The sequence below is a fragment of the Gopherus flavomarginatus genome, chromosome 1 (assembly GCF_025201925.1).
Source record: "Gopherus flavomarginatus isolate rGopFla2 chromosome 1, rGopFla2.mat.asm, whole genome shotgun sequence".
NCBI classification, from domain to species: Eukaryota; Metazoa; Chordata; order Testudines; family Testudinidae; genus Gopherus; species Gopherus flavomarginatus.
Window position 1 is genome coordinate 260,069,364 of NC_066617.1, and position 26,343 is coordinate 260,095,706.

The 26,343-nt window shown below is 39.6% G+C and overlaps 1 protein-coding gene across 3 annotated transcripts in view; it reads left to right on the forward strand.

Annotated features, from left to right (window-relative positions):
• Nucleotides 1-26,343, forward strand: part of TUBGCP3 (tubulin gamma complex associated protein 3) — a 108,435-nt gene that overhangs the window by 21,158 nt on the left and 60,934 nt on the right. For 2 of the 3 annotated variants that reach the window (XM_050948097.1, XM_050948102.1), the window contains exons 4-10: nucleotides 487-564; nucleotides 1,289-1,506; nucleotides 1,911-2,083; nucleotides 4,967-5,085; nucleotides 16,857-16,982; nucleotides 20,939-21,007; nucleotides 25,105-25,237. In XM_050948097.1, coding sequence (XP_050804054.1) covers nucleotides 487-564; nucleotides 1,289-1,506; nucleotides 1,911-2,083; nucleotides 4,967-5,085; nucleotides 16,857-16,982; nucleotides 20,939-21,007; nucleotides 25,105-25,237 — 916 coding nt within the window. The remainder of the gene's footprint in view (nucleotides 1-486; nucleotides 565-1,288; nucleotides 1,507-1,910; nucleotides 2,084-4,966; nucleotides 5,086-16,856; nucleotides 16,983-20,938; nucleotides 21,008-25,104; nucleotides 25,238-26,343) is intronic. The other variant, XM_050948108.1, reaches the window with a different exon arrangement.

Sequence of the window (26,343 nt, forward strand, 5' to 3'; positions counted from 1 at the left end):
TCAAGGATTGGGTCTTCCCCTCACTTCTATTGTAGAGAGTAGGGATTAATCCAAGATGCTGACTTAAGTCAAAGAGTAGCTGATGTATGGTGGACATGAAGCAGTATGTAAACTTTCTTTATAGTTAGCTGTGAATTTTAAAATTTGGTATGCTGGTTAGCTGATCTCTTTCAGTGCACTTGAGAATTTGTGACACAAGAATACTGAATGCTGGAGGAAGTTTTCTTCATAGAACTGACATATGAACTTCATGTTCTCAAGGTAGTGACACTGACTTCAGACATCCTCCTTGTGTATATTTAAATTATGTTTTTGTGTAGTTTTGGTGTGTTAGTTTTAGCCTGCTCTTTACAACTACAATGTGGGAATTAGTTTCTTATGATCTAGGTTGTGAGATAGGGGTAAAAATGCAATAAACTCTGGAAATAATTGTGAAGCAAATCTGTTTAACTGGATATTATCTAATACATGCCTATCTCTGAATAGGGCATCCTGAAAAACAAATGGTCAATACTCTACCTCTTGCTCAGCCTTAGTGAAGACCCACGTAAGCAGTCTAACAAGGTAGGTAAGGAGTTCTGTGTTTCTTCAATAAATGTTTTAAAATTCAGTAGAAATCCCAAATGGGAATGTTAAGAGATGTTAATATCCAGAGTAAAACAAACCTCTTCAAAAAGGGGAGTATCTGCAAAGTCTTTGGAAAGGCTGGAAGCAAGAAATTTTTCATTAAATATAAGGATTCTTTTAAAAATGTATTTTGTGTAAATATTCTAACAATGAGAATTAAAGAAGCTATTCTCTTTAAGCATAAAACTGAATAATTAATGAAACATGCAAAACAGTCATTATCTGGAACACTTTGGATAGATTTAACTTAGGTTGAGTCCATACTGGGTGGATATTTATTTATTTATTATTTTTTGCTGGTATAGCAATTTTGGTTGGGGATGTGGTGTTTTGGCAACACTTTGCTAATAGCAAATGTTCTAGTATAGTTGCAGTTATGCTGGCAAAAATGTCCTTTTGCTGGGATAACATACCCCAGTTTGGCAAGTGAAATGAACTTTGCTACCAAATGCATTCTTTGGCTGGTATAAGCTGCCTCTTCATTAAGAGGGTTTTGTCGATATGGCTATACCAGCAAACCTTTTCTAGTATATACCTGACTTTAATTTACTATTAGGAAAGGCAATAACAGTTCAGACACACAGTTGGGGAAAAAATTATTTTAGCTACTTTAGTTTGACTAAAGTAACTCACAATTAGATCTTTGTGTTTTGTCTTTAAGGCGTCAAGTTATGCCACATTGTTTGCTCAAGCATTGCCGCGAGATGCTCACTCAACTCCTTACTACTATGCTAGGCCTCAAAGCCTTCCATTGAATTATCAGGACCGCAATGCTCAATCTGCCCAGAGTGCGGGCAGTATGGCGAGCAGTGGGATCAGCAGCATAAGCATGTATGCCCTGAATGGGCCAACACCAACTCCACAGTCCCTCCTTCCAGGGTAAATTTTAAATTTTGCCTATAATGAAGACATTAAAGATATTTTTCAAGAATACTTTGCATTTTTATCCAGTGATTTCAGATTTCTTACGGCAATAAGCACATTCTCTATGGGTATCTACATACATTTTCAAAGCACTTTACAAAATAGCAAACCTCAAAATATTGTTATGGGTTTAAGAGGATATATGGTTACCTTGTTCACAGTTCCTGTTAGTGAATATCTTCATATCATTCTCTTTTGCATCACACTCTGTTTCAGTTCGGTGCCTGTGAAGTTTACGTGCCTTGCAGTCTTGAATACTGAGGTCCTCAGTTTATCTGCAGAACAGCTACGATAGAGGCAGCACTTGTGTAGACTTCACACACTGTCCTGTTAACATTGTTTTCTTCCTGTCTTTTTAGACAATCCTATCAAGCTCCAGGGGTGGGAGATTGCCTTCGTCAACAGCTGGGTTCACGTCTTGCATGGGCTCTAACTGCTGGCCAGCCTTCATTACAAAGCTCTACCTCAAAAGGCCTTCCAAACACTGTGTCTCGCAATGTGCCAAGGTCAAGGCGAGAAGGGGAGACGAGTGGTGAGTAATATGCTTTTTGCTAAAGGGTTTTTTCCCCTGCAACTTATTTGTTTCCTTGTTTTTGTTGTGACTATCCTATGCTTTTCCTGGGAATAGCTTCTGTTCCATTGTGTTACTATATGTGAAGAACTTTCCCAAGAGGACAGATTTGAAGGTAGAAAGACAGCACATATACAAAAGATCAGTGTATTTGGCCATTAACTTTTCTACATTCCTACTGTGAGAGGGGAAAAATGGTTTGAGTACACATTCTCCCCATTCAAAATTAATCTTTTCTTCGATATTGCAAGTAGCATAGACCCAATCCATTGCTGTGGACAGCAGGACCAAGCAGTAGAGCAGATGTATTGTGAATGAATATGCTCTTAAAACCTGCAGTGTCTATGATGATGATCAAAAGTTTTAGGGGAAATGGATAACAAGAGGGACAGAACCCCAAAACCCATGGAACCATTTATATTCACATATACACTGGATCCCCGCTAGGACGTGGGATTTTGGATCCATGCGCGATCCCTGCATTAACCAAATTCGTGCTATAAAGATGCGCATTCTAGCAAGAATCTGCTGGATAAGTAAAATGTGTAACTGTTTTATTATCCTGAGTACACAGTCCTTGAAGTACCACCTCACTGACACAGTTTTCAGTGATAATTTAGAATAGTGCATTCCTTTTTAAAATATAATCGGTTAATTTATCTTATTTACATCGCTGTAAGTCTGGACTGAATAGACTTTGAAGGAGTCACTCATGGATTTACATTAACTGAGTGAAGAATTTGACCAGTTTAACTAGATAACTTAACTGTGAAGCAGCTGTTGAGGAAAGTTAACCTTCCACCTTCTTGTATTCAGAAAGGTCTCCTTGTATGAACAAGATCAACGCTGAATAGTGACTAAAAAGAGACAGGGTGCCTCACAATGCCATATTTTTAAATTGCTTCCTGAATAAATGGTGTCAGTTAGCAAATAAAAGATCTCCTAGCTATCAGCCCTGCTAAATGTATCCTGGATTTGAAAATCAAGCTGGTTATTCCAATTATGTGTATTGTTGCTAGGGGAAAAAAAGACCAAATGGAGTGTGCATTTGTAACTGAAGACAGAACTTGGCTTTGCAATTAGAATCTGATTAACAATGCTGTGAATGCACGAGAGGAAATATATAATTTAGCCTGTTCTCTTATTGTCCTGTTAGCTTTTTAATGCTAATATAATTTGAAAAGTAGTAAATACTTATTTTTCTCAATGTACCAGCAGGTATGACTCTTAATTCATACAAGGAACAGATTATATTAAGTGTATATGAAGTGTCAGTCACTTTTTGGAGTAAAACCACATTCCGTATATAAAAACAGGCAGCTATTGAAATTTACAAAACATACAAATGATGACAGAGCTCTGTAAATAGGCTGATTACTGTTAATTGGCATTCTCTGATATTGCCTCTGCAAATGTGCAGTTCAGGAGTCGTGAACCTGTTCTAGAGTTGTCTTACAGTTGAAATGCTAGTTGTGAGAGTGCACCCACGTTTTAGCTGAAACTATAAAAGGATCCCCCACCACACTGTTGTATGCCCTCAGTTCCTCTCTCCTTCCTCCAGACTATTGACTTTCTGAAGAAGGGAGAAAGGAAGAGAAGGTTCATATAGATCTGCAGATACAGTGACTTTCGAGAACCTTTTCTTTTCTCTGTTGTGAAATAAACTTCTTCAGGTAATATTTTTCAGCTATGTTTGAGAATTTGTACCCTCTAGACTGATAGGAGTATTTTAAAGCATAACATAGACTAGCATCATTTGTCTGTGAGGTGTTGAGAAAACCTTGCTACATGTAAGGTTCTGGATGTTGATATGACGCCAGCCTCTCTTGGCTTCTGTAGGTTGTGTCCTTAGATGACCTAGCTGGCTTCCTTAGCCTAAACCAGGAATATCTGTGTCTTATTACAGAAGTTGGGGGAGAAGATAAAGGAACTCATTGGGGTTCCCAAATCAGGACAGCTCTCTTGCCAATTCCAGAAGAGGCAGCATCCTATTAAGAAAGAATCTGTAGTTGATACTGAGAACTTTGTCAAGACTGAAATGGCTTAGTTCTTAGCCTCCAAATAGGGTCACAAAAGTACAGGATACTGGAAGACCCAGCAAATGAAGAAAAGCTGCTCACTGTCTTGAATTGCCTTCTGTAAATTGATAACTAGTCTGAGGCACAAAAGCAGTCTGGACTTCAATCAGAGCTGTGAACTAGAGGACAAATTGGATGCTCCAGCACCTGAAGTTGTACTGACTCAAAAGCTAGAACTTTTTATAGGAGCATAACTTAAATTTATCTCTGCATTTACTTTGCCTGGGATTTAAAGGGTGTACAGGTGAAAACGTTTGAGTGATTTCCCAGCACCCAACATTGGAGTAATTTTTAAATGTGAAACCAGGATATTTTTCTCATAAGAAACGTTTTTTTAATAAGCAGATCTCCTTCATGGATGAGCTTTATTGTCTCCAAAGGAGACTGTTGAAAAATTAACTCTGAAACAACAAACAAGTTTCAACTGTGCAGTCAAGAAAGGACAAGGAATTATTCAGGGCTACCTGCACTTATGGTAAGATCAAAACGGAGTTGACCTTAAAGGCTGTCTGTTCCTTTCATAGTCTCTGGAATGTTGTGCTAAGTTTAGAGCACACACATCTGATGGCTGAACTGCTTTGGTATGTTTTCAGGTATAGGCAAATGGCTTTCTTTGTGCCTCCTCAGGACAATTTCATCATGGAAAACTTAAAATAAATAGAAGGAAGTAGTTTTGTTTTTCAATTCAACTTCCATAACTTTTAAGAAGAATAATCTAAGTATCCTTACAAATCTAAACAGTCTTAACCAATGTTTTCTTTTTTAGGTAATGTTGAAATAACTGAAACAAACCTTGTAAGAGACATTTTGTACGTCTTCCAGGGAATAGATGGCAAAAACATCAAAATGTGCAATTCTGAAAACTGCTATAAAGTAGAAGGAAAGGTACTGTACAGTTGCTATCACTTTATGAATGGAATCAGAACAGGCAGGAAACTTAGGGAAGAGAGATCATCGGAATGTACAATATTTATATACACTTTATGTACAATTTAATTGTTAAGAAAACCCAACTTACCAGCAATACTCAACAGCTCTAAACAATTTCCACTATCATTGGTCAAACCATCTTCAAGGCCACTTCTTGTGTACTGCCTGCAAAAAGATGGAGGAGGAGAGTGGCTTTACAGACTAGTTCAGAGAGGGCATTGCATGCATAAAGGGGCAGTGTAGAATAAAGGATGGAGACGATCCTATCAGCGTGGACGAGGCTGGTATTATTGGATGTTAGGTGTGTTAAGAGGTGGGGTGGATAATTGGGAAGGTGTGGACCTGTGAAGGGCCATGATAGTAAGTACATGCAATTGTATATGATGGATAAAAAGGAAACTTACCATAGTTTGCAGGGTACCCTCTAACAAGAGGGAGTCTTGCCTATAGTGGCTGGGTGTTAGCTTCCTAACATCTCTATCCTTTTAGCCATTGAAGCACTCTGCTCCAGGCTATGCCAGCCCTGTCATTGCCTTGCAGGTTAACAAGAAGTGCATCTAAGTCCTTGAGTCTTCTTTAAGCATTCCCCTGTGATATCCAGCCCCTTACACTTGGTACTCACAAAATCCCAGAGCCTTCTGCTTTCAGCGGAGCAATGCACCCCAGTTTACCATTTTTACCTTAAATCACCACTCCTGTGTAACGCATAGTACAGGAACCAGGGTCCAATCTTTCCTGAAACAACCCTGCTCAACAAGATGTCTCCTCAGTGAACGGAACCAGTATGTCTTTCTCTACCCTCTGATATATTGAATCAGTCTTTTGTCTTTATTAACAAACAGGTAGATGCCCTGTCTGTTAAGTTTCCTTTTTACCTCCAACAGGTTTTGATGTTTATAGTTTCTTTCATGGTTTTCCATTGACCTTTCTGGGCTGTTGCAACAGTGGACAGTTGAGCAGTACATTACATAATTGGTATGATGGGATAGCTTAATTTTGGCAATTAATTGATCTTTGATTATTAGCAGATAAATATGCCCAGTAGTCTGTGATGGGATGTTAGATGGAGTGGGATCTGAGTTATTACAGAGAATTCTTTTCTGAGTGCTGGCTGGTGAGTCTTGCCCACATGCTCAGGGTTCAACTGATCACCATATTTGGAGTTGGGAAGGAATTTTCCTCCAGGGCAGATTGGCAGAGGCCCTGGAGGCTTTTTGCCTTCCTCTGCAGCGTGGGGCACGGGTCACTTGCTGGAGGATTCTCTGCACCTTGAGGTCTTTAAATCACAATTCGAGGACTTTGGTAACTCAGACATAGGTTAGGGGGTTATTACAGGAGTGGGTGGGTGAGATTCTGTGGCCTGCGTTGTGTAGGAGTTCAGACTACAGGATCATAATGGTCCCTTCTGACCTTAAAGTCTATGAGTCTGTAATTGGCTAGCCAGTGAGGGGTGATAACTTCCTCCTGCTTGAACGGGCCAGCACAGAGCCTTCTGTTTTCTCGGTGACTCATTTGAACTCCCAGACCATAAAGGATATAATTTTCATGTTATTTTTTATATATTGTACACACATCTCACAATGATTGAGTATTGGTAAGTTACAGTAGAGACCGCATACAATATCCTTCTTGGATTAATGCCATGAAAGTTTTGTCGTAGGTGAGGTGAGTTTGTCTGGTCTCAGACAGTTGCTTGTAAAGAACTGTGAATCCTTTGCCTGTTGGTACCAGTGGGTCTCTGTGTCACAGAGCTAATGGAGGAATTCGAAGGGAACTATGAGAAATGCATGTTGAGAAGAATAAGCAGGGAATGTTATCTAAGCTGTAGAATTTTTGTTGGTCTGGGTAAGGGCAATGTGGATGTTACAGGCTACAGTAATCGTTGCAGATAAGCATATTCTCCAGAAATTCTCCAGAAAGGGCCATATTTTAGACTTTAATGTACTCAGCCTACACACACCCACATCATATGTAATTTAAAAGATTATTATATATACGTTCAGATAAGATATGATGTGGAGCAGTCAAGTAGTGCTGTAAGCAGGGTGAAACAATGGTAGCCAAAGTGAGTGTCATTTTTTGCACAGTACTGGAAACACTGCAGTATGATTGACTACAGTGTTTACTGTTTAAGTTAATTTCTACACCTTAAGGTGGTATTTATTGGTCAAAGCTATCAAATGACAATATATTAAAAGATTTTTATTAGTTTTGCATGGACAAGTATTTTTTTCCAGAAAAAATGCATGTAGCAAAAATGGTGAATATCCACATTTTGCAATATGCTACAATGAAATGTTTTCACATCACATTCTTAATTGTCAAAGTATCTACCAAGTGATTATAATAGTTTTGTATAATAGTTTCAGCTGAAATTTGCTGCCCAGATCAGTTTCCCATAGTTTGTACTAAATAATGGAAAAGCATTACATGTACATTTATGTGTACATGTAAATGTACTTGAATTCCTAATATAATACTTTTACATTTGTAAACCTTTGTACATACAATGTAGCATCTAGTCTGCCTGACAGAAGGCTTTAATTTGTCATTGCCTGTGCATGCAGTACTAGCTTTTGAACTATTCTGAAAACTAGGTTTTTAATCCAGTACTCTTATGCACAGATCAGTATTAATTGAGAGATGGCAATACACAGCTTCATATTGGACTTCAGTCAAAGTGCTCACCAAACAAAAATGGCAATTTTGATACTAACAGATCTAGTTTATATCTAATTTAGCGTATATCTGTATACTTGTACAAAGTGAGAAGTGGTGGTGGTAATGCTAACAATATCCTTTGGGAATTTTACCTCTACAGGGATGTTACAGTATATGAAGATATGGCAGATACAAGGCTCTTAAAGCGTACATCAAATAGAAGAAGACTCTCCACAAACTTTGAAAAATGTTATTTGTCAAGAAAATCAAAAGAATGTAAAATTGTCAAAATCCATCAGTACTGCACAGAATTCTTGGTGCTGGCAGCGGAAGCCAGGAGAGATGAATTGTATTGGCAGCTACTGGATGAGTTTTCTAGTTTAGATGATGTGCTACCTATACTACTTCGCAGGGTTTGCTTTCAGAAATACATAAACAAGTAGAATTTGGTACATGTCAGAGTTGTACTGGACTCAGGAAAGAAAACAGACTCTGAATCCAATCAGAGTATCATATTCACCTGGTTCTGTAGCCACCAGAGCAAGCACGCTCTCCAGCATTTCCTCCCTTTGCATTGTTGGCCTGAGGCAAAGCACACAATATGGACAAGAAACATCATAAAATAGAAATATTTGAGAGAGCAACCAAACTAAGGGAGGCATCACTTCAAAGAAGAGATGACATTTCATGGAATATCTATGTAAGACTTGAGTGCTAAGGATGCAGTTTATCACTCAACGTGCCTTTGTTCCTACTTGAGTAAAATGAATCTTAAAGCAAAGCCACGTGTTATACTGCAATAATAATCATCTTATGACATTGCATTTTACCAGCTGATTGAAGAGAGAGGCAGTGATCTTATGTACAACAAGAAGGCTCTTCTCCTTTCCAAGCTGCTACAAAGATCTCTAAATCTCTACTTTCCTTACATGTGGATACTGCAAGCTATTTCAGGAGCAACTTCTGAAACTTCATACCATGAATAGAATGGACTAGGCAAGTCTATCGTCATTCTGTCCAGCTCAATAACACTCTCTCTGACTTTAGTCCAGCTGCTAGTAATCTGAAACAGTAACTTAAGTCATTGTTTGTTTGTAGATGTTCTTCTGGCGTGTGAGCCTGATGAACAGCTTTTAAATGAACAGGTAGCGTAGTATAATGCCACTTCAACCCTTGTGTCTGAAATAGCCAAAATGAAAGTCTCCGAAATATTATCCAAATTCAGGTCATTGTAGTTTTCAGAGGTCGTTTGTTTTCGTGCCCCAATTGAACAGGAGTGTCTCTTTGGTTGGTTGAGGCATATAATTCAGCCAGCAGTTCCAAAGACACTGAAAGATGATTCCTCTTAGTTGTGAAGTGCATAGTATTAACAGATTCAAATCTCATCTATGAAGGAGATGATAATATACACGTCAACGTAGAGGCCATTGATGGAAATAATACTTTCCAATGAAAGGCTAGAGTGGTATTTCAACAACAGGCTGCAGATAGTGATATTTCTTGTGATGCTGGACTGAAGTGTTGGAGAGAAGAGTCACTTGCTCTCTCCAGGCAATGAATCTCTTGTGCAGTGTCCAGAACTGATTCACCACGGAGAAAGTACTTGAGGAAAGTAAATTCTTGTCACCTACAAATGACTGCTGTTTGAGATCTCTTCTGTTGTCTTTTATGACTTCTACCTCATGATGTCCTGCCAATACCAAATGATGTTGACATTGTTCATGCTCAGGTAATTCCAATCTGGACTGATTTTCAGCCATAAGCTTGCAACTAAGAGCACCTACGCAAAAGTTGCATCTGCACTTTTTATGGATGCCAGACCAGCTGATGTGTCCACAGTCTACTACAATGCTGAAATGTAAGGTAATCTCATCAGCCCTAGAACAAGTAGTATACCATTCAGACCATGGAGCATCAGTCGTATGCTGTTCCTCAACAAGTGAAATGGACTCTCCCAAATGAGCTTGGTACCAATGTAATTTGCCTGAGTAGTTTTTCACAGCCTGTGCTGTTTTATTGCATTTTTGGGGAGATGACTAGAGAGGAGTTACTCCTGTATTTCTAGCATTTTGTCTGGCAAATGTTGGCTGACCACTCACAAGATGCTTCAAGTCTGAAGGCATTGAGCCCTTGCAGCATCATCACGCTCTTTAATGACGTGTTATAATTCAGCATATGCTGCTACTAGTATTGGAGGAATTTCAGACGTGGAGGTGTTCCCAGTCTACTACATTCAAGTTCTGGGATTGCTTTCTTCAGGTTATGGAGATACTGCTTCCAAATGTCTATGCAGAGTGAGGAGATGGTTGGAAACTTCATCTGCACATACAGTATGTCATACTTTTTACTGCTAACAGGCCCAACTATGCCAGGTGGAAATCAATCTACATTCTTGATGTGGTCAATCCTTCAAGTACACAGTGCTTTTGAACCTGGGGAATTTGCTGTGCAGCAGACTCCATGTTCTTTTAATGGAATTTGGAGTGATGTGGGAACAGAAAACCGTTATCAAAGACTCAAAGGGCAGCAGTATGATTGTAGGACTGACCAGAAGGAAGCTAGCCTTTGTCAGGTGGACCCTCGCAAGACATGTCCTGAGTGGATATGCAAAAGCCAAGAGAGAAAGAAGTGACCTAACGAGACAGTCACCAAACAAGTCTTTGCCTCTACACTGAGGAGGGATGAAGAGGATGTTTCAGCTCTTACCAGTCACATCTTGAACAATATGGCAAAGTCATGTAGCCATGAATCACATCCACCAAACAAGTCTTTGCCTCTACACTGAGGAGGGATGAAGAGCATGTTTCAGCTCTTACCAGTTACATCTTGAACAATATGGCAAAGTCATGTAGCCATGAATCACATCCAGAGATGCTTATCAACATATCCACTAGGCTGCATGTGACATCAGATGTACAAGAGTCTCTGCTGAAAATAGCAGATGTTGATGAAGAACAAACAGATTTGTGAGAAGTGCACTTGACTGGGCTGAAGAAGCTACATGTCCCATCAGAATCGAGAAATCTGGCAACAGAGCATGGCCAAGACAACCAAACTTAAGTCTGGTAAATGATGGACAGTCACAGCAGCCATCAGTCCAGAAATGTATTTTCTGAAGAGCCCTTTCCTTATCAAGAATCGGAGATGATGTTTCAGTGGCAACTGCTGTTCACCTATTAGCGTCTGTGCCTCTGTTCCTCTTCCATGCTGATGAATGAGAAGAGCAGACAAAGCTGAATTTAAGACATCAGCTGGAAGCTCAAGCTGAAAGCATGTATGAGCTAAGAGCATTCAACAAAGAAACCCCAATGTACATCAGATGCCATGGCTATCATACAAGTGATATCTGGAGACAGATTCCACACAATCGATGAATTGGCTGCCAAGTACTTGAGGCAGGTCCTAAAAGGATTGACAAACCTAATTCTGTAATCTAAGTCTTTGACAGATATGAGAACAGTAACTGTGAACTGCAGCTAGACAGAATCTAAAGTTGGATGCAAGAAATACCAGGTGATTGCTGGAAGCCCTGTGCCTCCATAGAAAAAGTTTCTAAATGTGGCGTCCAACAAGCAGTCCCTTGTAGCATCCCTCTGAATTTATCGTTCAAAGTGCACCTGCGTGTAGGAGCACACCCTGCACAAACACACCTTCTTGCTTGAGGCTTTTCCAGTGGTGAAGCAACAAAGTCTATCACCAGTAGAAACGCTGAAGAAGCCCAGAGCTTGTACATTGCTCAAAAGGAAGCAGACGCCAGCATGCTTCTGCCTGCTGCATGTGCCAATATGGCTTTTTTTCTCTTAGCCCACGTCCAGACTAACCCGCGGCATCGGCGGGCTAAAATCGATTGCTCGGGGATCGATATATCGCGTCTAGTCTGGACGCGATGTATCGATCCCCGAGTGCGCTTACATCGATTCCGGAACTCCATCAACCCGAACGGAGTTCCGGAATTGACACGGAGAGCTGCGGACATCGATGCCGCGCCGTCTGGACGGGTGAGTACCTCGATTTTAGAAATTCGACTTCAGCTACGTTATTCACGTAGCTGAAGTTGCGTATCTAAAATCGATTTTAATACCCTAGTCTGGACGTGGCCTTAGTCCTGGTCTATGCTGAAGGTGGGATGGGGTCGACCTAAGAGACGCAACTTCAGCTACGCTACGTGTAGCTGAAGTTGGTGTATCTTAGGTCAATTTACCTGGCTGTGAGGACAGTGGCGAGTCAACTGCTGCCCCTCCCCCATCAACTCCGCTTCCACCTCTCGCGAGCTGGAGTTATGGAGTCGACGGGGAGCATGTCTAGGATTGATTTATCCACGTCTACACAAGACATGATAAATCGATCTCCGATAGAGCCATCACTACCCGCTGATCCAGTGGGTAGTGAAGACCTGCCCTTGGTGTGAAAGGAACCATAGTAATTAGGTCACCTGATACAGATATTTTGGTTCTTGCTGTTCACTACTTTCAGGCACCATTACCAGCACAATTGACAAGCATTGCTTTATACCTGTGCTTACAATTTGTGACACACACACTCACTCCTGTCTCAAGATACATTCTGCTGTACATGCATTAACAGGGTGTGACTCTGTCATCCTTATAGGTATGGGGCAGGGTGGAGGATTTGACAACATTAAACACAAACATAAGGAGCTTTCTGCTTAAGAGATCTTGCTAAACTGGGAGTGAATGATTGACAAGGCACAATTTCTGCAGCAGGGAAGTTGGTAGCAGTGCTGTATGACCGGGCCAAGAAAGAAAAGGACACTCACAGAGACTTGAATTGCTTGTGTCTCAATGTAGCTATCTAAAAGGACAAGTCACTGGCCAAACTCCCACGATGTGAGACAGTTTTGAAGAGCATGTCAAAAGAGGCATCTTTGCAAACAAAAATTTGGATGGCTTCTCAACAGACGTTGGATCACCATTGCAAAATAGATAGTAGTTCATCATCCACATTTTTCTTCTTCTGTTCTTCGAGGGCCCGATGGCACCTGAGCTTCTACAAAACTTATTCAGGCTTGTACTAGTAGGGGTTGCTGCACAATCAACTATGTCTGTAGTCAGAACAGTCTTCCCTGTACAGAACTGTGTTCATGCCTTGGAGATGAACACTGTGATAATCCTTGTGGTCTTGATAGAGATCATAATGATTACTAAGATAATGATACTGACTAGAAATGTCACCAGTGCTATTATATTTGAATGATACTTGTGCAAATTTAATATGATTGTTGTTGTGATGCTTTGAGGTTTTAAAAAAAAATCTAATTTGGTCTCTCCAAATTATGAAGAGTCATTAAGCTAACAGAAATGAATGCACATATTTCAGCATGGTCATATGAAAGTGTTGATTTTGTTTTTTATCCCTATTTTTATGATAACAGCACTGCTAGACAGCTCCACATCATACCCCGTCTTAAAATAGACATAATAAGCTTTCAAATGATAATGTATGATGTGCATGTGTAGAGACGGTACATTAAGCCAATCAAATTGGTGATGTCTGCTGCTCACCTAAGGAAATGAGGGCCTCAACGAGATTTCTAGCTGTGTGTATAGAAATAAAGGGAAAAAAGAAAAAACTAGATCTTAAATGTGTTATGGGAGAAATGGCAAGATATGGCCATGACAGGAATCTGATTCATGTGCTGGAGAGTCAGGTATAGTGGTATTGTCAGCAGTTTTAGAAGATAGAGATGGAGCAGGTATGGGTCTAAAGAGTTAACTTTTGATCCTGTTACTGGTGATCTGTCCAAACAGGCTCTAGATAGGCTGATATGTGGGAAAGGTCAGGAATGGGAAGGCTAGTCTGTAAGTTGCCATTATAAAGATAGCAGTTGAATCTGTGATCTGATGAGCTCATCTAAGTAAAAGAGGAAGAGGTGGAGGGGCCATAAACCGAACTTTAGGAAAGCAGGAATATAGTAGAATTACCCATTTAAAATACACAATCTCCAAAGAAGTAAGAGGAGAACCAGGAGAAGTCAGAGTTGTTGAGGACAAGATGCTATGAAAGGAAGTATAACTGTGTGTTAAAAGCAGCAGGAAGGTCAAGGAGAAAGGGGATAGACTAGTGGCCCTGAGGGTCTAGTGACAGCAGTTTCAGTGAAGCAGACTGGAAGCCAGATATGGGATGGAGGTGTTCTGTGGTGGAGCTGGAGGAGAGGATCACAAGACAGTGTTGTCAATGGTGCATCTAGTGAGTTTAGAAATGAAGACTAAAGATGGAGCCAAACTTGGAGAGGCCAGAGAGATGAAGGATCAACTTTTTTGAGGCTGCAAGGAGACTAGAGTATGCTTGTATTATAGGGGCAAGGAGCCAGAAAAGAGGTAGGGGTGGGGGAACAGTGGACCCTTGGGTGGGTCTAAATGCTTTCCTTAACCCCTTCTACACTTGTTAGCTGATTGATGCTGCTTATAGCATGAGTACAGTGACAGTCCCTCAACTGCCTTTAAGTGTTTATTCATATGAAGGATAATAGGTTTGATTCTCATGCACTCTGCTGCTCTGGCAGTGTAACATAACCTTATAGATGGTGAAAATTACTTTCAGGCCACTTCATGGTGCCAAAGCAGTGTAAATGAAAATCAGGCCCAGTTTTGTGTGTGTTGGGCTTTGTTCTTTTGGTTGGGGGTCTGCACATGTGAAATTCATAAACTGCCCTTTCATGAGATGATCAGGTATCCAAACAATAATTGGGGAGATTTTCATATCCAGGTAAATCTCTCTCAACAGCTTGCTTTTACAAAGCTTTCCTTCTGCCTTTGCAGAATACAGAGCCTGAAAACTCTCCCAGTCCCTTCTTTCTAGAAATTCCAAACTGCTCTGAGAGTCAAACTGGGTTCTTCCCTTCATATGCATCATTGCCAGTAATAAAAGTTCTGCACAGTGAATTGTGCCTTCAGATACATCTGTGCAGCCCCAATGTCTTTGGCTTTTGCCTTTAGTGATAAAATTAGTAAGCAGTTTTAATGCACAAGAAAGCAAGGGAATTGGATTCCATTCTTGTAGTTGTGCTGGATGTGCATTACCAATCAAAAAGTTGTCAAAACTTACATTTGCCCATGAGGGGAGCAGATATGTCTCCAAATACACAGGAGCAGATTTATTTAGTAAGAAAGTGCCTTTTGTACATGGTAATTTTTCAGAGTAAAAACACACTTTCAGAACTGTAGAATATATATGGACACAGGTCAAATATCCATATTAATATTGTTAAGCCTGTTGGTTACATTCAGCAGTTAGTGAGCTTGTGGAGTCCCACACTTGACTTAGTTGATGTGGATGTAATCTTACTAAGCTGTTTTTGCTCTTTCCTCTCATACATCACTGAGGGTCAATCCTCACCAAGTGCTCTTGCTTGTGGAGTTCTAAATGTGTTGCTCTTGTCATCTGTTGTGCTAGAGTTGTGGATGAAGCTGCCAGCTCCACTTATTGTAAACAATTTCTATTATAAAACCCTGCTTTCAGTTACTTGTAACTTTTCCAAACTACAGCCGTTTGGGCTGAAATTTTCCATGCTGGGTTTTTGTCTCAGGCCGATTTAAAAAAAACAAAACCAAACAACAAAAAATAATTTTTTTTCTTCAAAAACTATTCAGCCATATATGAGAGCAGAGAGGAAAATACTGTGTTTTGTCAATGTTAGTCTTACCACAGTTTCACAGAGAAGCTATTGCACCTCTCAGCTTAGAAGCAGGGTATTGAAATTTGGCGGGGCAGGGGCTCTAAAAGTCAATGCCTTTGCTGTTTCCATGAAAATGCACCAGATCTGCCTGAGTTATAAGCCTCTGAAAATGGCCACTTGCAAATGCGCAGAGACTTGTTAGCATTTGGCAGCTAAATTCTTCGAAGATTTTTGTCTGCTGTGAGCACGTTCCAGCCCAGGACTGACTGGGACTTTTCCAGCAGTTGCTCCTCCCAGCTGCTGTGGCACAGAGCAGCAAAACCACAAACAAGGCTTTCTCTCCTGTACTCTTTGCTCCTCCAGACAATGTGAAGGAGGAAGCAGCCTGACAAATACAGAAGAGTGAGCGCCTGGATGGGACAGAGGCAGGTTAGTGGAGGGGGTGAAAGGGGATGGCAATAAATAGGAGAAGATTGGGCCCGACAGAAAGGGATAAGCTAGGGAGGTATATGCTATAAGACTGGAGTAGAAGGGTCTGTAATCACTCAGCCCTCGTCCAGACTAACCCGCGGCATCGGCGGGTTAAAATCGATTGCTCGGGGATCGATATATCGCGTCTAGTCTGGACGCGGTGTATCGATCCCCGAGCGCGCTTACATCGATTCCGGAACTCCATCAATCCGAACGGAGTTCCGGAATCGACGCGGAGAGCCGCGGACATCGATGGCGCCCCGTCCAGACTGGTGAGTATCTCGATTTTAGAAATTCGACTTCAGCTACGTTATTCCCGTAGCTGAAGTTGCGTATCTAAAATCGATTTTAATTCCTAGTCTGGACGTGGCCTAAGAACACACTCCCTATCCAGGACTTGGAATTGAGCTCTTGATTCCTGAGTCTCTGCTGTCTAGTAAATGCAAAGTGTGGATCTTATCTGCTTCTAGTGGCTGGTCCACAGAAAGGATAATAGTGTAGTGCTGCTACCATTAACTTCATTAATTCAGGTACTTGAGGTTTATGGATCTGAAGGTTCCAGCTCTGCTGCTCACCTACCTGGGATTCTCTGTGATGGAATTTTTTTATTTTTTTTTTGGTTTGCATTTTTTAAAAAGTAGGAAATTTCATTAAACCTATGTTAAAAGAACATTGAGGTTGCAAAGTCAAGCAATCAGAATTTAAGAAAGGCCAAAATTAACATTGCTTGTTCACCCTTAATGCTGCCACCTTGTATGTGTATATTATGATAGTCTTTAATTACGTGATCACTTTTTTTTTTTTCTCTCAGAATCCCTTCAGGGTAAGGGATGAATGGCATTCACTGAATGAGTTTGCTCTATGCTGAGCAAAGAGATACTGGGAGAAATAGGGAGGGTTGCTTTTGTTTTTTTAATCCAGACTTAATGAGCTTTTGTTGTTTTTGCTAACTTTGTAGGTCAGCCTCTCCAAATCGCTCAGAGATACCACAAGCAGACTCGCAGAGTTAGGATGGCTACACAATAAAATAAGAAGATACACAGACCAGAGGAGCTTGGATCGTGCCTTTGGGCTTGTAGGTCAGGTATGTTGGATAGAAAGATGGCTAGGTTACAAAACTTTGGTTTCATTCCCTTTAGGAACTGCTGGATCTAGAAATACAATACGGGAATGGTGCGGAGACTCTGGAGAATTCATAACTTGGAGTCCGTCCATATCATTTGATTTACTCCTGTGTGGCCTGTCATTGTTGGCTGTGAGCCAAAATCTAGGTGTAGGGTAAAGGAACTCTCAGCTGAGTCATAATAGGGTTCATTCTTGCTAGTCCTATGGAGTAGTCTTGCCCTTCTATCCCTAGTTGGGAGTGCCTCCTCCATAGACTCAAATTAAATTTTTTAAAGTTTACTTTTATATTTAAACAAAAATAATAATCCAGGAATGGCATAGTGGCATCTCTGAGCTAATTAAAGTGTGCCCACTTGCATTGTTAGGGGAGAGATTCTGCTTTACTTTGTAGTTCTCCCCTGAAAAATGTGTAAGGGAACACTCTTGACTAGCTGATAGATGATCATTGATATTAAATAAAATACTGCACTACTGAGGCTGAATGCAAATCACCAGTTATCTGCTGCCATTTCTTTTGAATGCAATATCAAAAGAATGTCAATTTTTGTTTTTATAGGTTCCGTCATCATGATTTATAGTCTGCAGTAACTTCACAGCTGCTCTAAAACCTAAAACCACATTTACTACTAAGGCATTCCCGTTTCCTATCACTTACTCCCTCTGTAAAACTGGATATTATTCCTTCTGAGTCGTCAGAAATGTTGTTGTCCCTGCCTCTAGCCATAACATCCTACCTAATCTGCAAAGAAAGTGAAGTGCTCCTCCCTTCAGTCTAATTTTTCTTGAGGTCAGTAGAGACACTATGGTGCTTTCTACTTTTCTGTCTTTTTTTTATTCTGTCCCTTTCTGACTGTCTCAATTTCTAGGTGAGGTTTCCTACCCTCTTTCATACAACAGTTTCCTGCTTATGCTTATTTTCATTGTCTCTGGTTTTAGTCTTTCATGTCACAAAACAAGAGACTGTAAATTCCTTAGTAAATTAAATGTTTTATATCTTTGACATCAAGTACACGTTTCAAGGTCTGTGTAGAATGCTGTGTAGGCCATCAAGTGTATCTGTATAACTTTCCATTCGTGATTTGTGTCTGAAACTAGCATTTGTGTAACTTCTATGGCATCAGTGTATGAAGATAAAGCTGTATAATTTACTTAAGCTGTCAGTAACTAAGCAGAAGATCATGTTTTATCATTCTTGAACACTTCTTTGACAATTTCAGATGTTGCATGCTCGGCATTAAGAACTTATTATTGCAAATATATTGTGCAGTTGAAAGCTTCTTTAATTTGCTGTCTCAGAAAATCTCATCCTTAGAGCACATGCAGAAAATTACACATTTATGTTAGGCCTAAACCACCTGCATATGTTACTGTTAACTCAGCTTTTTGACTGAAATATGAGGGTCAGAAACTAGCCTGTCAGTTATTAGCAATACATGTCAGATATACTGCACGTTGACCTTTTTATTTTTCCACCTACGCTACTTAATTGTTGCTACTTTTCCAGGATAATCAGCAGTGAAATATAATTACCTTACATGTTCACATATCCTCAAAGAAAATATCAAGGTAGGGTTGAGGTGCTAAGCATTTTAAATTCCCTCTCTTGAGCACAAGTTCTACTTTCCCCTTGAAACCATGTTGTAAGCCATGTCAGACTTCTAGGATAATATCCAGTTTTCATTGCATACTTTGTATCCCAAACCTTATTTTACCAAATAATTGTAATTGGCGCTGAATGCAAATTTGAACTATTAAAGTTCATTTCTTTTACTGATGATCTGATGTCCGGTATGACTGTAAATGCTTTGAATGCTGAAGTTAGAAATGTTTAACATAAGAAATGTGGATAAATAACATTTAACTAGTGCCTTTGAGTGTTACTTTACTGTAGACCTTACTTTGCCCTTCAGTTTAATGGGCACTGCTTTGGTAGATTGTGCTGAAGAAATAAGTGAGAAGAAATGGAAAGTAGGGTTACATGTCGTGGAGTTGTTATTCTTCAGCAATCTGTACATAACTCTTGACCCCCTCTCTGGTATAGGATAAATTTATTCTCTCTTGCGTTTCTCTCTTGCTGATAAAATCAAATTGAAGAGAGGAACACTTTCACTTACTTTAAAGGATAGGATCAAATGTCAGGACTGGATACATTTTTCTTAATCTGGAAAGGAGATGATTCTTTTGATAAAGAACTTAAATTTATGGAAGGAAAATTGGGATTTTTCTTTCTTCTGTCAGTAATAATTATTCAATGGGGTACATCTAAGGTAGCAAATAGTTAGTTTACTTTTACAGAGTACTGTTAGTTCCAGTTTTTTACTTTGGATTTGCTTAACTTGGTTTTAGGCTGACGGGGTTAGGGAGTAGATTAATTTCACTGTATATGATGTAGCAGACTTCTTTATGTAAATATACTGACGGACTGTTTCTAGTCAAATTTCTGAAGGCAAATATCAAAATTGCTGATTTACTTTGATTAGCAAAGAAGTTTAGATATTTCATAAAGTGTTAATCGCTTGTTACTTGAAATAGATTAAAAAACAACACACATTTGTCATAGTTCAAAAATGGTAATCAATTTTTGAAAATTTAATTAGTCTTTTTAGCCTACTGAGCCAGGTTAACATAATTAATAAATAGTGATAATAGAGAATATTTCATATCCTCTCTTAGATCAATTTCCACCCAAATAATAAAAAAAAAAATATTTCTGGCTAAATGTTTTCAGCTGCCTTTTTAGAAAAATATTTAATCAAAACAGTAGTTCAGTTATTTTTTGGTTACACTCTAGCAATATAGGCCTTCTTGGAAGAAGGTGACCAAATGGTCTATGATGCTTTTGTTTCTGATGGTGTGCTGTATTTGCAACTGCTCAAAGCTCATTTAAGTCAATGAAAGTCTTTCTGTTGCAGTGGTTTTCAAAATTTGTTGGCCCTTTCCAAATTCTGTAGTCTACTGTGTACCCCCATCTGAGAAAGGGACATGGCAATCTAATCAAAGGTATACTATGTCTTACTAAATAAAATGCGTTGTCCGTCATTATAGGATTTTTCTTGCGCACACCCTGATGAGAGCTCTCGTACCCCAGTTTGAAAACCATTATTCTATTGACTTCTTTGAGCTTTGGGTCAGGCCTTTGTAAAATTGACCACATCATCATGGAGTGCACCTTTCAGACCATTTAAACTTTTCATTATTCTTGGTCTTCCTTTCTTCAGTATCAGGTGAGGAATGACAGGTGGTTATCACATGTTCCAATGCCAAAATGTACAATACTAATTTAAACAAGCAGCACATAAAGAGGGAATACTAATTCTTTTCAAAGCACCACAGAAGAATGTACTGGCTTGCCCATGATGTACACAGACCTCTCCTTTATATTAGATACTAGTCTTTAACTCTGCTTTTTATTTAACATTTTATATTGCGGTCATGCCTAGAGACCTCAATTAAATTGAGATCCTTTTGTGCTAGGCACTGTACAAACATAGCAAATACCATTCTTGCTCCCAAGAAGTCTGCAGTCTTCATACAACTAATATGAACAATGCTGTTGTACTGCACTTTTTTTTTTTTTTTTAACCATTTGAGAACACAATTACTTAGGGTATTGATGTCAGAATTTACACTGTCAGTAGAATTAAGTTGGCAGCCAGCAGAAATTTTCTTGTTCCAATGTATATACCTGTTAGCTGCATGCTGAAGAGACAGGCAGCAGCTGGTGCATTCATATCATCTTTCTGGATGATACCTAATTTGGCTTTCTTGAAGACGTTTTACTTGTTTGGGTTTTTAAAAAAGGTGCAATCTTAATATCGTTGTTTTAAAATGCTAGATAAAAGTGAAAATGGAAATAGCATTTATTTGATTTTTGATTTTTTTTTCTCTTCCCTTCCGCCACCCTCACCCCCTCAGAGTTTTTGTGCTGCCTTACACCAGGAACTCAAAGAATACTACAGGCTTCTCTCTGTTTTACACTCCCAGGTAAATTAATACTTCTGATTTGGTTCTTGAGTTCACCCTTTCGTGTTTACAAATCACTAAATAATTTTCTAGACAATTGTGACTTTTGGTTAGACAGTTTTTATTTAGCTAATTGATACAATATGAGCATTGTAAAAGCATGAATCTGATTGGGGAAGGGTCTAACTATGTGAGCATCTGGCAGCTATGAAGTAAGATACCAGGTGTGTCACTCTGAACCCTGGAATGTCTATAGAGACTGTATGAAGTAATGGAAACAGCTACAAGCATGGTTGAGGACTCTTATATTCAGAATATCACCAGGTTGAATCATCACTCAGTTTTGCAGTCGATTACCATCCAATTTTTAAATTCTCAGCCATTTTGATTTCATGAATTACATCTGTGCATATTTCTTCTTTTAGTGCTTGCATATGTCCATTATAGTGTAGGTGTGTGCATGCCTCTTTGCACTGGTGGAAGAGAGTTTTCCTTAGCGGTACCTGTAGAGATGGTCCTGCCCATTGCTAAGCTCCTTGTTTTGGAAAGCGAGGGTAGAAAGGGTGGAGTCAACCCACCCTCAGTTCTTTCTCCCAAAGAAGTTTGTGGTCAGAGTGTTCCTAGTGATCTATTTACCTAGTGGTACTCTTTATTTTGCTTTAAAAAAAAAAAAAAAGCCATATAGCTTTCATCCAACACCAGACCTGCTGTATCAGACACTTGAGAGTATTCCGTACCCTGATCTAGAATTGTTATATTTGGCTACTTGGATGATAGACTCTTAACCAGCTCTGCCCTCTCTTGCTGTGCAACAGGGATCTCCAAACTTTATGAAACAAGGCCATATTATATTTTTGAAGGGGCTTCGCGGGCCGAAGCAACTGAAAAAATTAAATATATGCAAAAGTGTTTAAAAAAAGAAATATTTTAGAATTAGTGAGAAGTATGGTACTGACGGTTTTTCTGACAAAATTGCATTTAGCTGTGGTTCAAAGTTAGTGTTCCCTATCATCAAAATTGACTGTAAATGTTCATCAGACAAGGTCGATCTATAGTTGGATTTTACATATTTTGTCATTGAAAATGTTTTTTCTCGCACATAAGTAGTGCCAAACACTGACATTAATCCACGGACAGTTTTTTACATGAGCATATTGATCACTTGGTAGGCATTTATAGAACTCTACCAGATTTTCTTCCTTATATTTGTCCTTCAACAAGTCATTGGATTGCAGGACAATCACTTACATTTGAAGTTCAGGTGGCAGTTTTTTGAGATCTCAATCAAATGGATTTTGGAAGATCCATATTTCTCCAGCATTCACATCAAGGTCAGAGAAATGCTCCTGGAACTGTAGTTTTCAGATCAGAAATGATTTCTTGTGCAAACCTAGTTGGGAATCGTGATTCAGTTTCTTGACTGAACTTTTCACAACATGTAAAATGAGCAAAGCAGTTCCTCATCCGTTGGGACTCAAAAATAACTAGTTTTTGCCTGAATGGTTTCACCTGGGTGTGCATGTCACAGATAAGCCCGTTTTTCCCCTTGTAATCTAAGATTGAAGTCATTTATGTGCTTGGTCAAGTCTGCAAAAAAAAGCTAATTTCCAAAGCTATTCCCTGTTTGTGAGTAAAGGTAGAGGGTTTTTAAAAAGAACATTTCAATTTCAGTTCAGTGCAACAAAACCTTTCCACAGCCAAGCCATCGAACTGAAGTGTGGTAGAGCAAAATGTGATATTCTGATTCTGTTTCCACCACTGTGGGTTCCATGACACATGACAAATCCAAATATTTCCTGCACAATGCTTGCTGATGAAGAATGCGGTGAAGAATCATAGGCTTGGAGCAGCCTGCGCTTTCACAAGCTTTGTAGATTTGTCCAACCATACCTTTTTTTGAACCTCACATGTTTCTACCTCCATCGGTTGTACCGCACTTCAGTTGTTTCCATTGCAGGTTGTACTGAGAAAGTGACTTTTCAACTTCGTTGAAAATCTCTTCACCTGTGGTTGTTCTATGCATAGAAGCTAGTTTTTCTGTAACTTCAAAATTACTGCTGACCCCACGAATAAACAGCAGCAGCTGCGAAGTATCGTAACATTGGTTGACTCCAAGTGCGAGGGAAAACCACTCAAACTTCTTAGCATTTTTCATTCAGCTGGAAAATTATATTACTGCCAATGTCCTCAATTCTGCGAGCAACTGTGTTCGCCAAAAGACTAATTGTCTTTTTTTGGGCATATTTCTTCGGCTCCTTGAATCATACATGTTTTAACTAGTTTACCATCAGTAAATGGTTTTCCTCATTTTGCTAATAGGTGTGCCACTCGGAAGCTGGCTCTTGTTGCAGCTTCGTTCTCGGTTTTCTTATTAAATGTTGTGACGATAAGCCATGTTTCATGGATTCTAATTTATCTGAATGTAACTTTCCCGTAAACTGAGAGTAATGCGACCACTGCTTGGTTTCATAATGTCTACGAATGTTGTATTCTTTTAGCACTGCGATAGTTTTGTTACATATTAAACACAATGCTTACTACCTGATTCAATAACGGAATAGTCCACGCTCCATTGTTCTTTAAACACGCGACATTCAGAATCAACCTTTCTCGTCTGTCTTTTTCCCAACATAATCACCCCAATAGCAATGGACTTTAAACACAACGAATATAAGTTTGTCACTAGTTTGACACGCACTAAGACAAAAACTGAGGGAAACAATGACACTCTCACACATCCGGTTCCTTCTGCCACTACTAACCTACCTACTGTGTGCTCATCGACTCTGTGACCCTGGCAGGAATGCAGTGACGTCATGAAGTTCTGCTGCTGCTCTGGGGTTTCTGCTGCTGGCCGCTTGCCAGCCGGGGTCCCGCCGCTGGCCCCACCCTGCACCCGTTGCTGGCCTGGGTGAAGGAACCCAGGCTGGCAGCAGGCTGAGACACCGGCTGGCAGAGTCTCGCTGTCCAATGTGATGTTGGTTGGGGGGCTGGACAAATCGAAGCCGTGGGCCATAGTTTGGAGACCTCTGCTCTACAAGAATAAGAGGTTCTTTTCCAGTCTAGGCACTTGCCCTTCCCTAGGGCTAGGGTCAGAGGTGGAAGAGTTTCATTACTTGGGTGACTACTACAGGGATTGTTCCAGGGACCCCCTGTGTTCCCTTATATGAATTACTTGTAACACCTCAAGGAGTTAGTTCTGTCCCTGAAAGGCCATTCAGCTGCAATTTTGGCATACCATCATCTTGTCTAATGCATTCTTCCGCTCTACAGCTTTGTATTTCTTCATGTATTTGCTTGTGTACTCTCAGGCTAGGGTCCCCTTATTAACGGGTTGGCGCCCACTTACATATGATACAGCTGCTTCTGTGTATGTTTTGAGGAGATGCCCTTTGGGAAGATTTGCAGAGCAGCCACATGGATTTCAATTCACACCTTAATTAAGCACTGTTCATTAAATCTAAAGTAAAACTTTTTCAAAAGCACCCAAGTTCCATTTCCAGAAGTGACTTACGCTCCTGTATATTAATAGTACTCCATCTTTGAACTTTGTTGTCAACTTACTTGCTTTGTTCTGGTGACCTTTGAAGGAAAATTTAAAGAGAATTTGTCCCATGCAGAACTAAAATCAAGCTGCTGCTGTCATAGTAGAAATTTCACTATTCGTTCTGTGGTTCTCAGGATTCTTGTTTTACACATTTTGTTTTCTTTCCACTTGTTCTCTGAATAGCCCTCTCTGATTACCACCTGCTATCCTTCAGCATTGTTTCTCTGTCCTTTGCTGCTCTTGTAACTACCTATCCATCAAGCTGTATGACACTTCTGTTGCATACTCGCCCCCTTGTGTCTTCCCTACTCTTTTTTCTGTCAAATCCATTGTTTTTACATTTTGCTCTGAACTTTCATCTACACTTGATTCTTGGTTTCCTCTCATGTCAGTCTGTGAAGTTTTAGCCTAAGAATTTTACGATAAAATGTATGTATTGACTGGTTTCATGTACTAAAAAAACTAAACGACGCTAACTTCAGAACAAAAATATAGAATATCTATTTTGTTGCCAGTACTTGAATGCTGTGTTGTTTTTTTTTACTGTGCCTGTGTGTTTTAATTTGATCAGCTGCAACTTGAAGATGATCAGGGTGTAAATTTGGGACTTGAGAGCAGTTTAACACTTCGTCGTCTTCTAGTCTGGACATATGATCCTAAAATAAGACTCAAAACACTTGCAGCGCTTGTTGATCACTGTCAAGGTCTGTTATTTTTGAAATATTTTTTTCTTTTTTTCTTTTTTTCTTTTTTTTTAAGTTTTGTAACTTCGAGAGTGATTGTGCATGCCAAGCATGGATGCCAGTTATATTAAATTAATTATATTTGAGAATAAACTTGTAGACTTCTGGTAGTGATGTGGCTGGTAGAAGACCAGGTAAAAATATTCACCTTCCCTTCAAATAAGTATGTAAGCAGTAGATCCACCAGACTATCTTCAGCATTTTAAATAGATATTTACATAACCATAGTAATGCTCTCACATACTTTTGTAAATTTACTTACTAAAAACATATTTAAATTATTATATACTTTATTTCCTTTCCTGTTGTTGCTGGTTACCAGGCTATTTGTGCATAAATGCAGATTCTTCAAACTGCTCATCTAACTAAAACTCACTGAAATCTCTTGTCCAGGATACATTTGAAAAAAAATTTAGGGTTAATGGTCACTTTTCATGCTCTTCATAACTGAAAGTTTCTTACTCTGTGGAGCCTTAAGATTAATGTTCCACTCTGGAGAATTACACTAAGAGCTACGCGCTTTCAAAATGGCTGCCATCTCCCATTGCTGTAGTGGGTCTGAGTGTTTCTCTGGCAGAGAGAGTGTATAGTCTGCCTTGAGGAAAGTTTAGTTTCACTCTTGTTGGAAACAGTGGGAGGCTATGGCCATTTTGAAACCATTTCTTAATGGAAGAATGCATATGGCCTCGGAACCAGAGAGAATAGTGAGACATGATAGTCATTTTGTAAGAGGGTCGTTCATTGAGTTTCTCTGAAGAAAAAGATTTTATGTAGCAGTCCGTGCTGACATAAACTTTCACTTATGTGACATAATGGTAAAGAGAGACTATTAATCCTAAATATTTTATTTCAAAAGCTACCGATTGCACTAAAGCTACTCAGATTGCAAGAGGAAGGGGAAAACTGTGCAGGGGAAGATAGGAAGGATTGGAGAGAGGGGGAGAACTCTGTGCATGCATGCATGCCCACAGAGGAATGTAGGGAGGTGCAAGAGGCAAGGATAATTTAGAGGGTGAGAGAGGAAATTGAAATGGACCCTCAAGCTGGGTTTATGGTTGGCTTGCTTC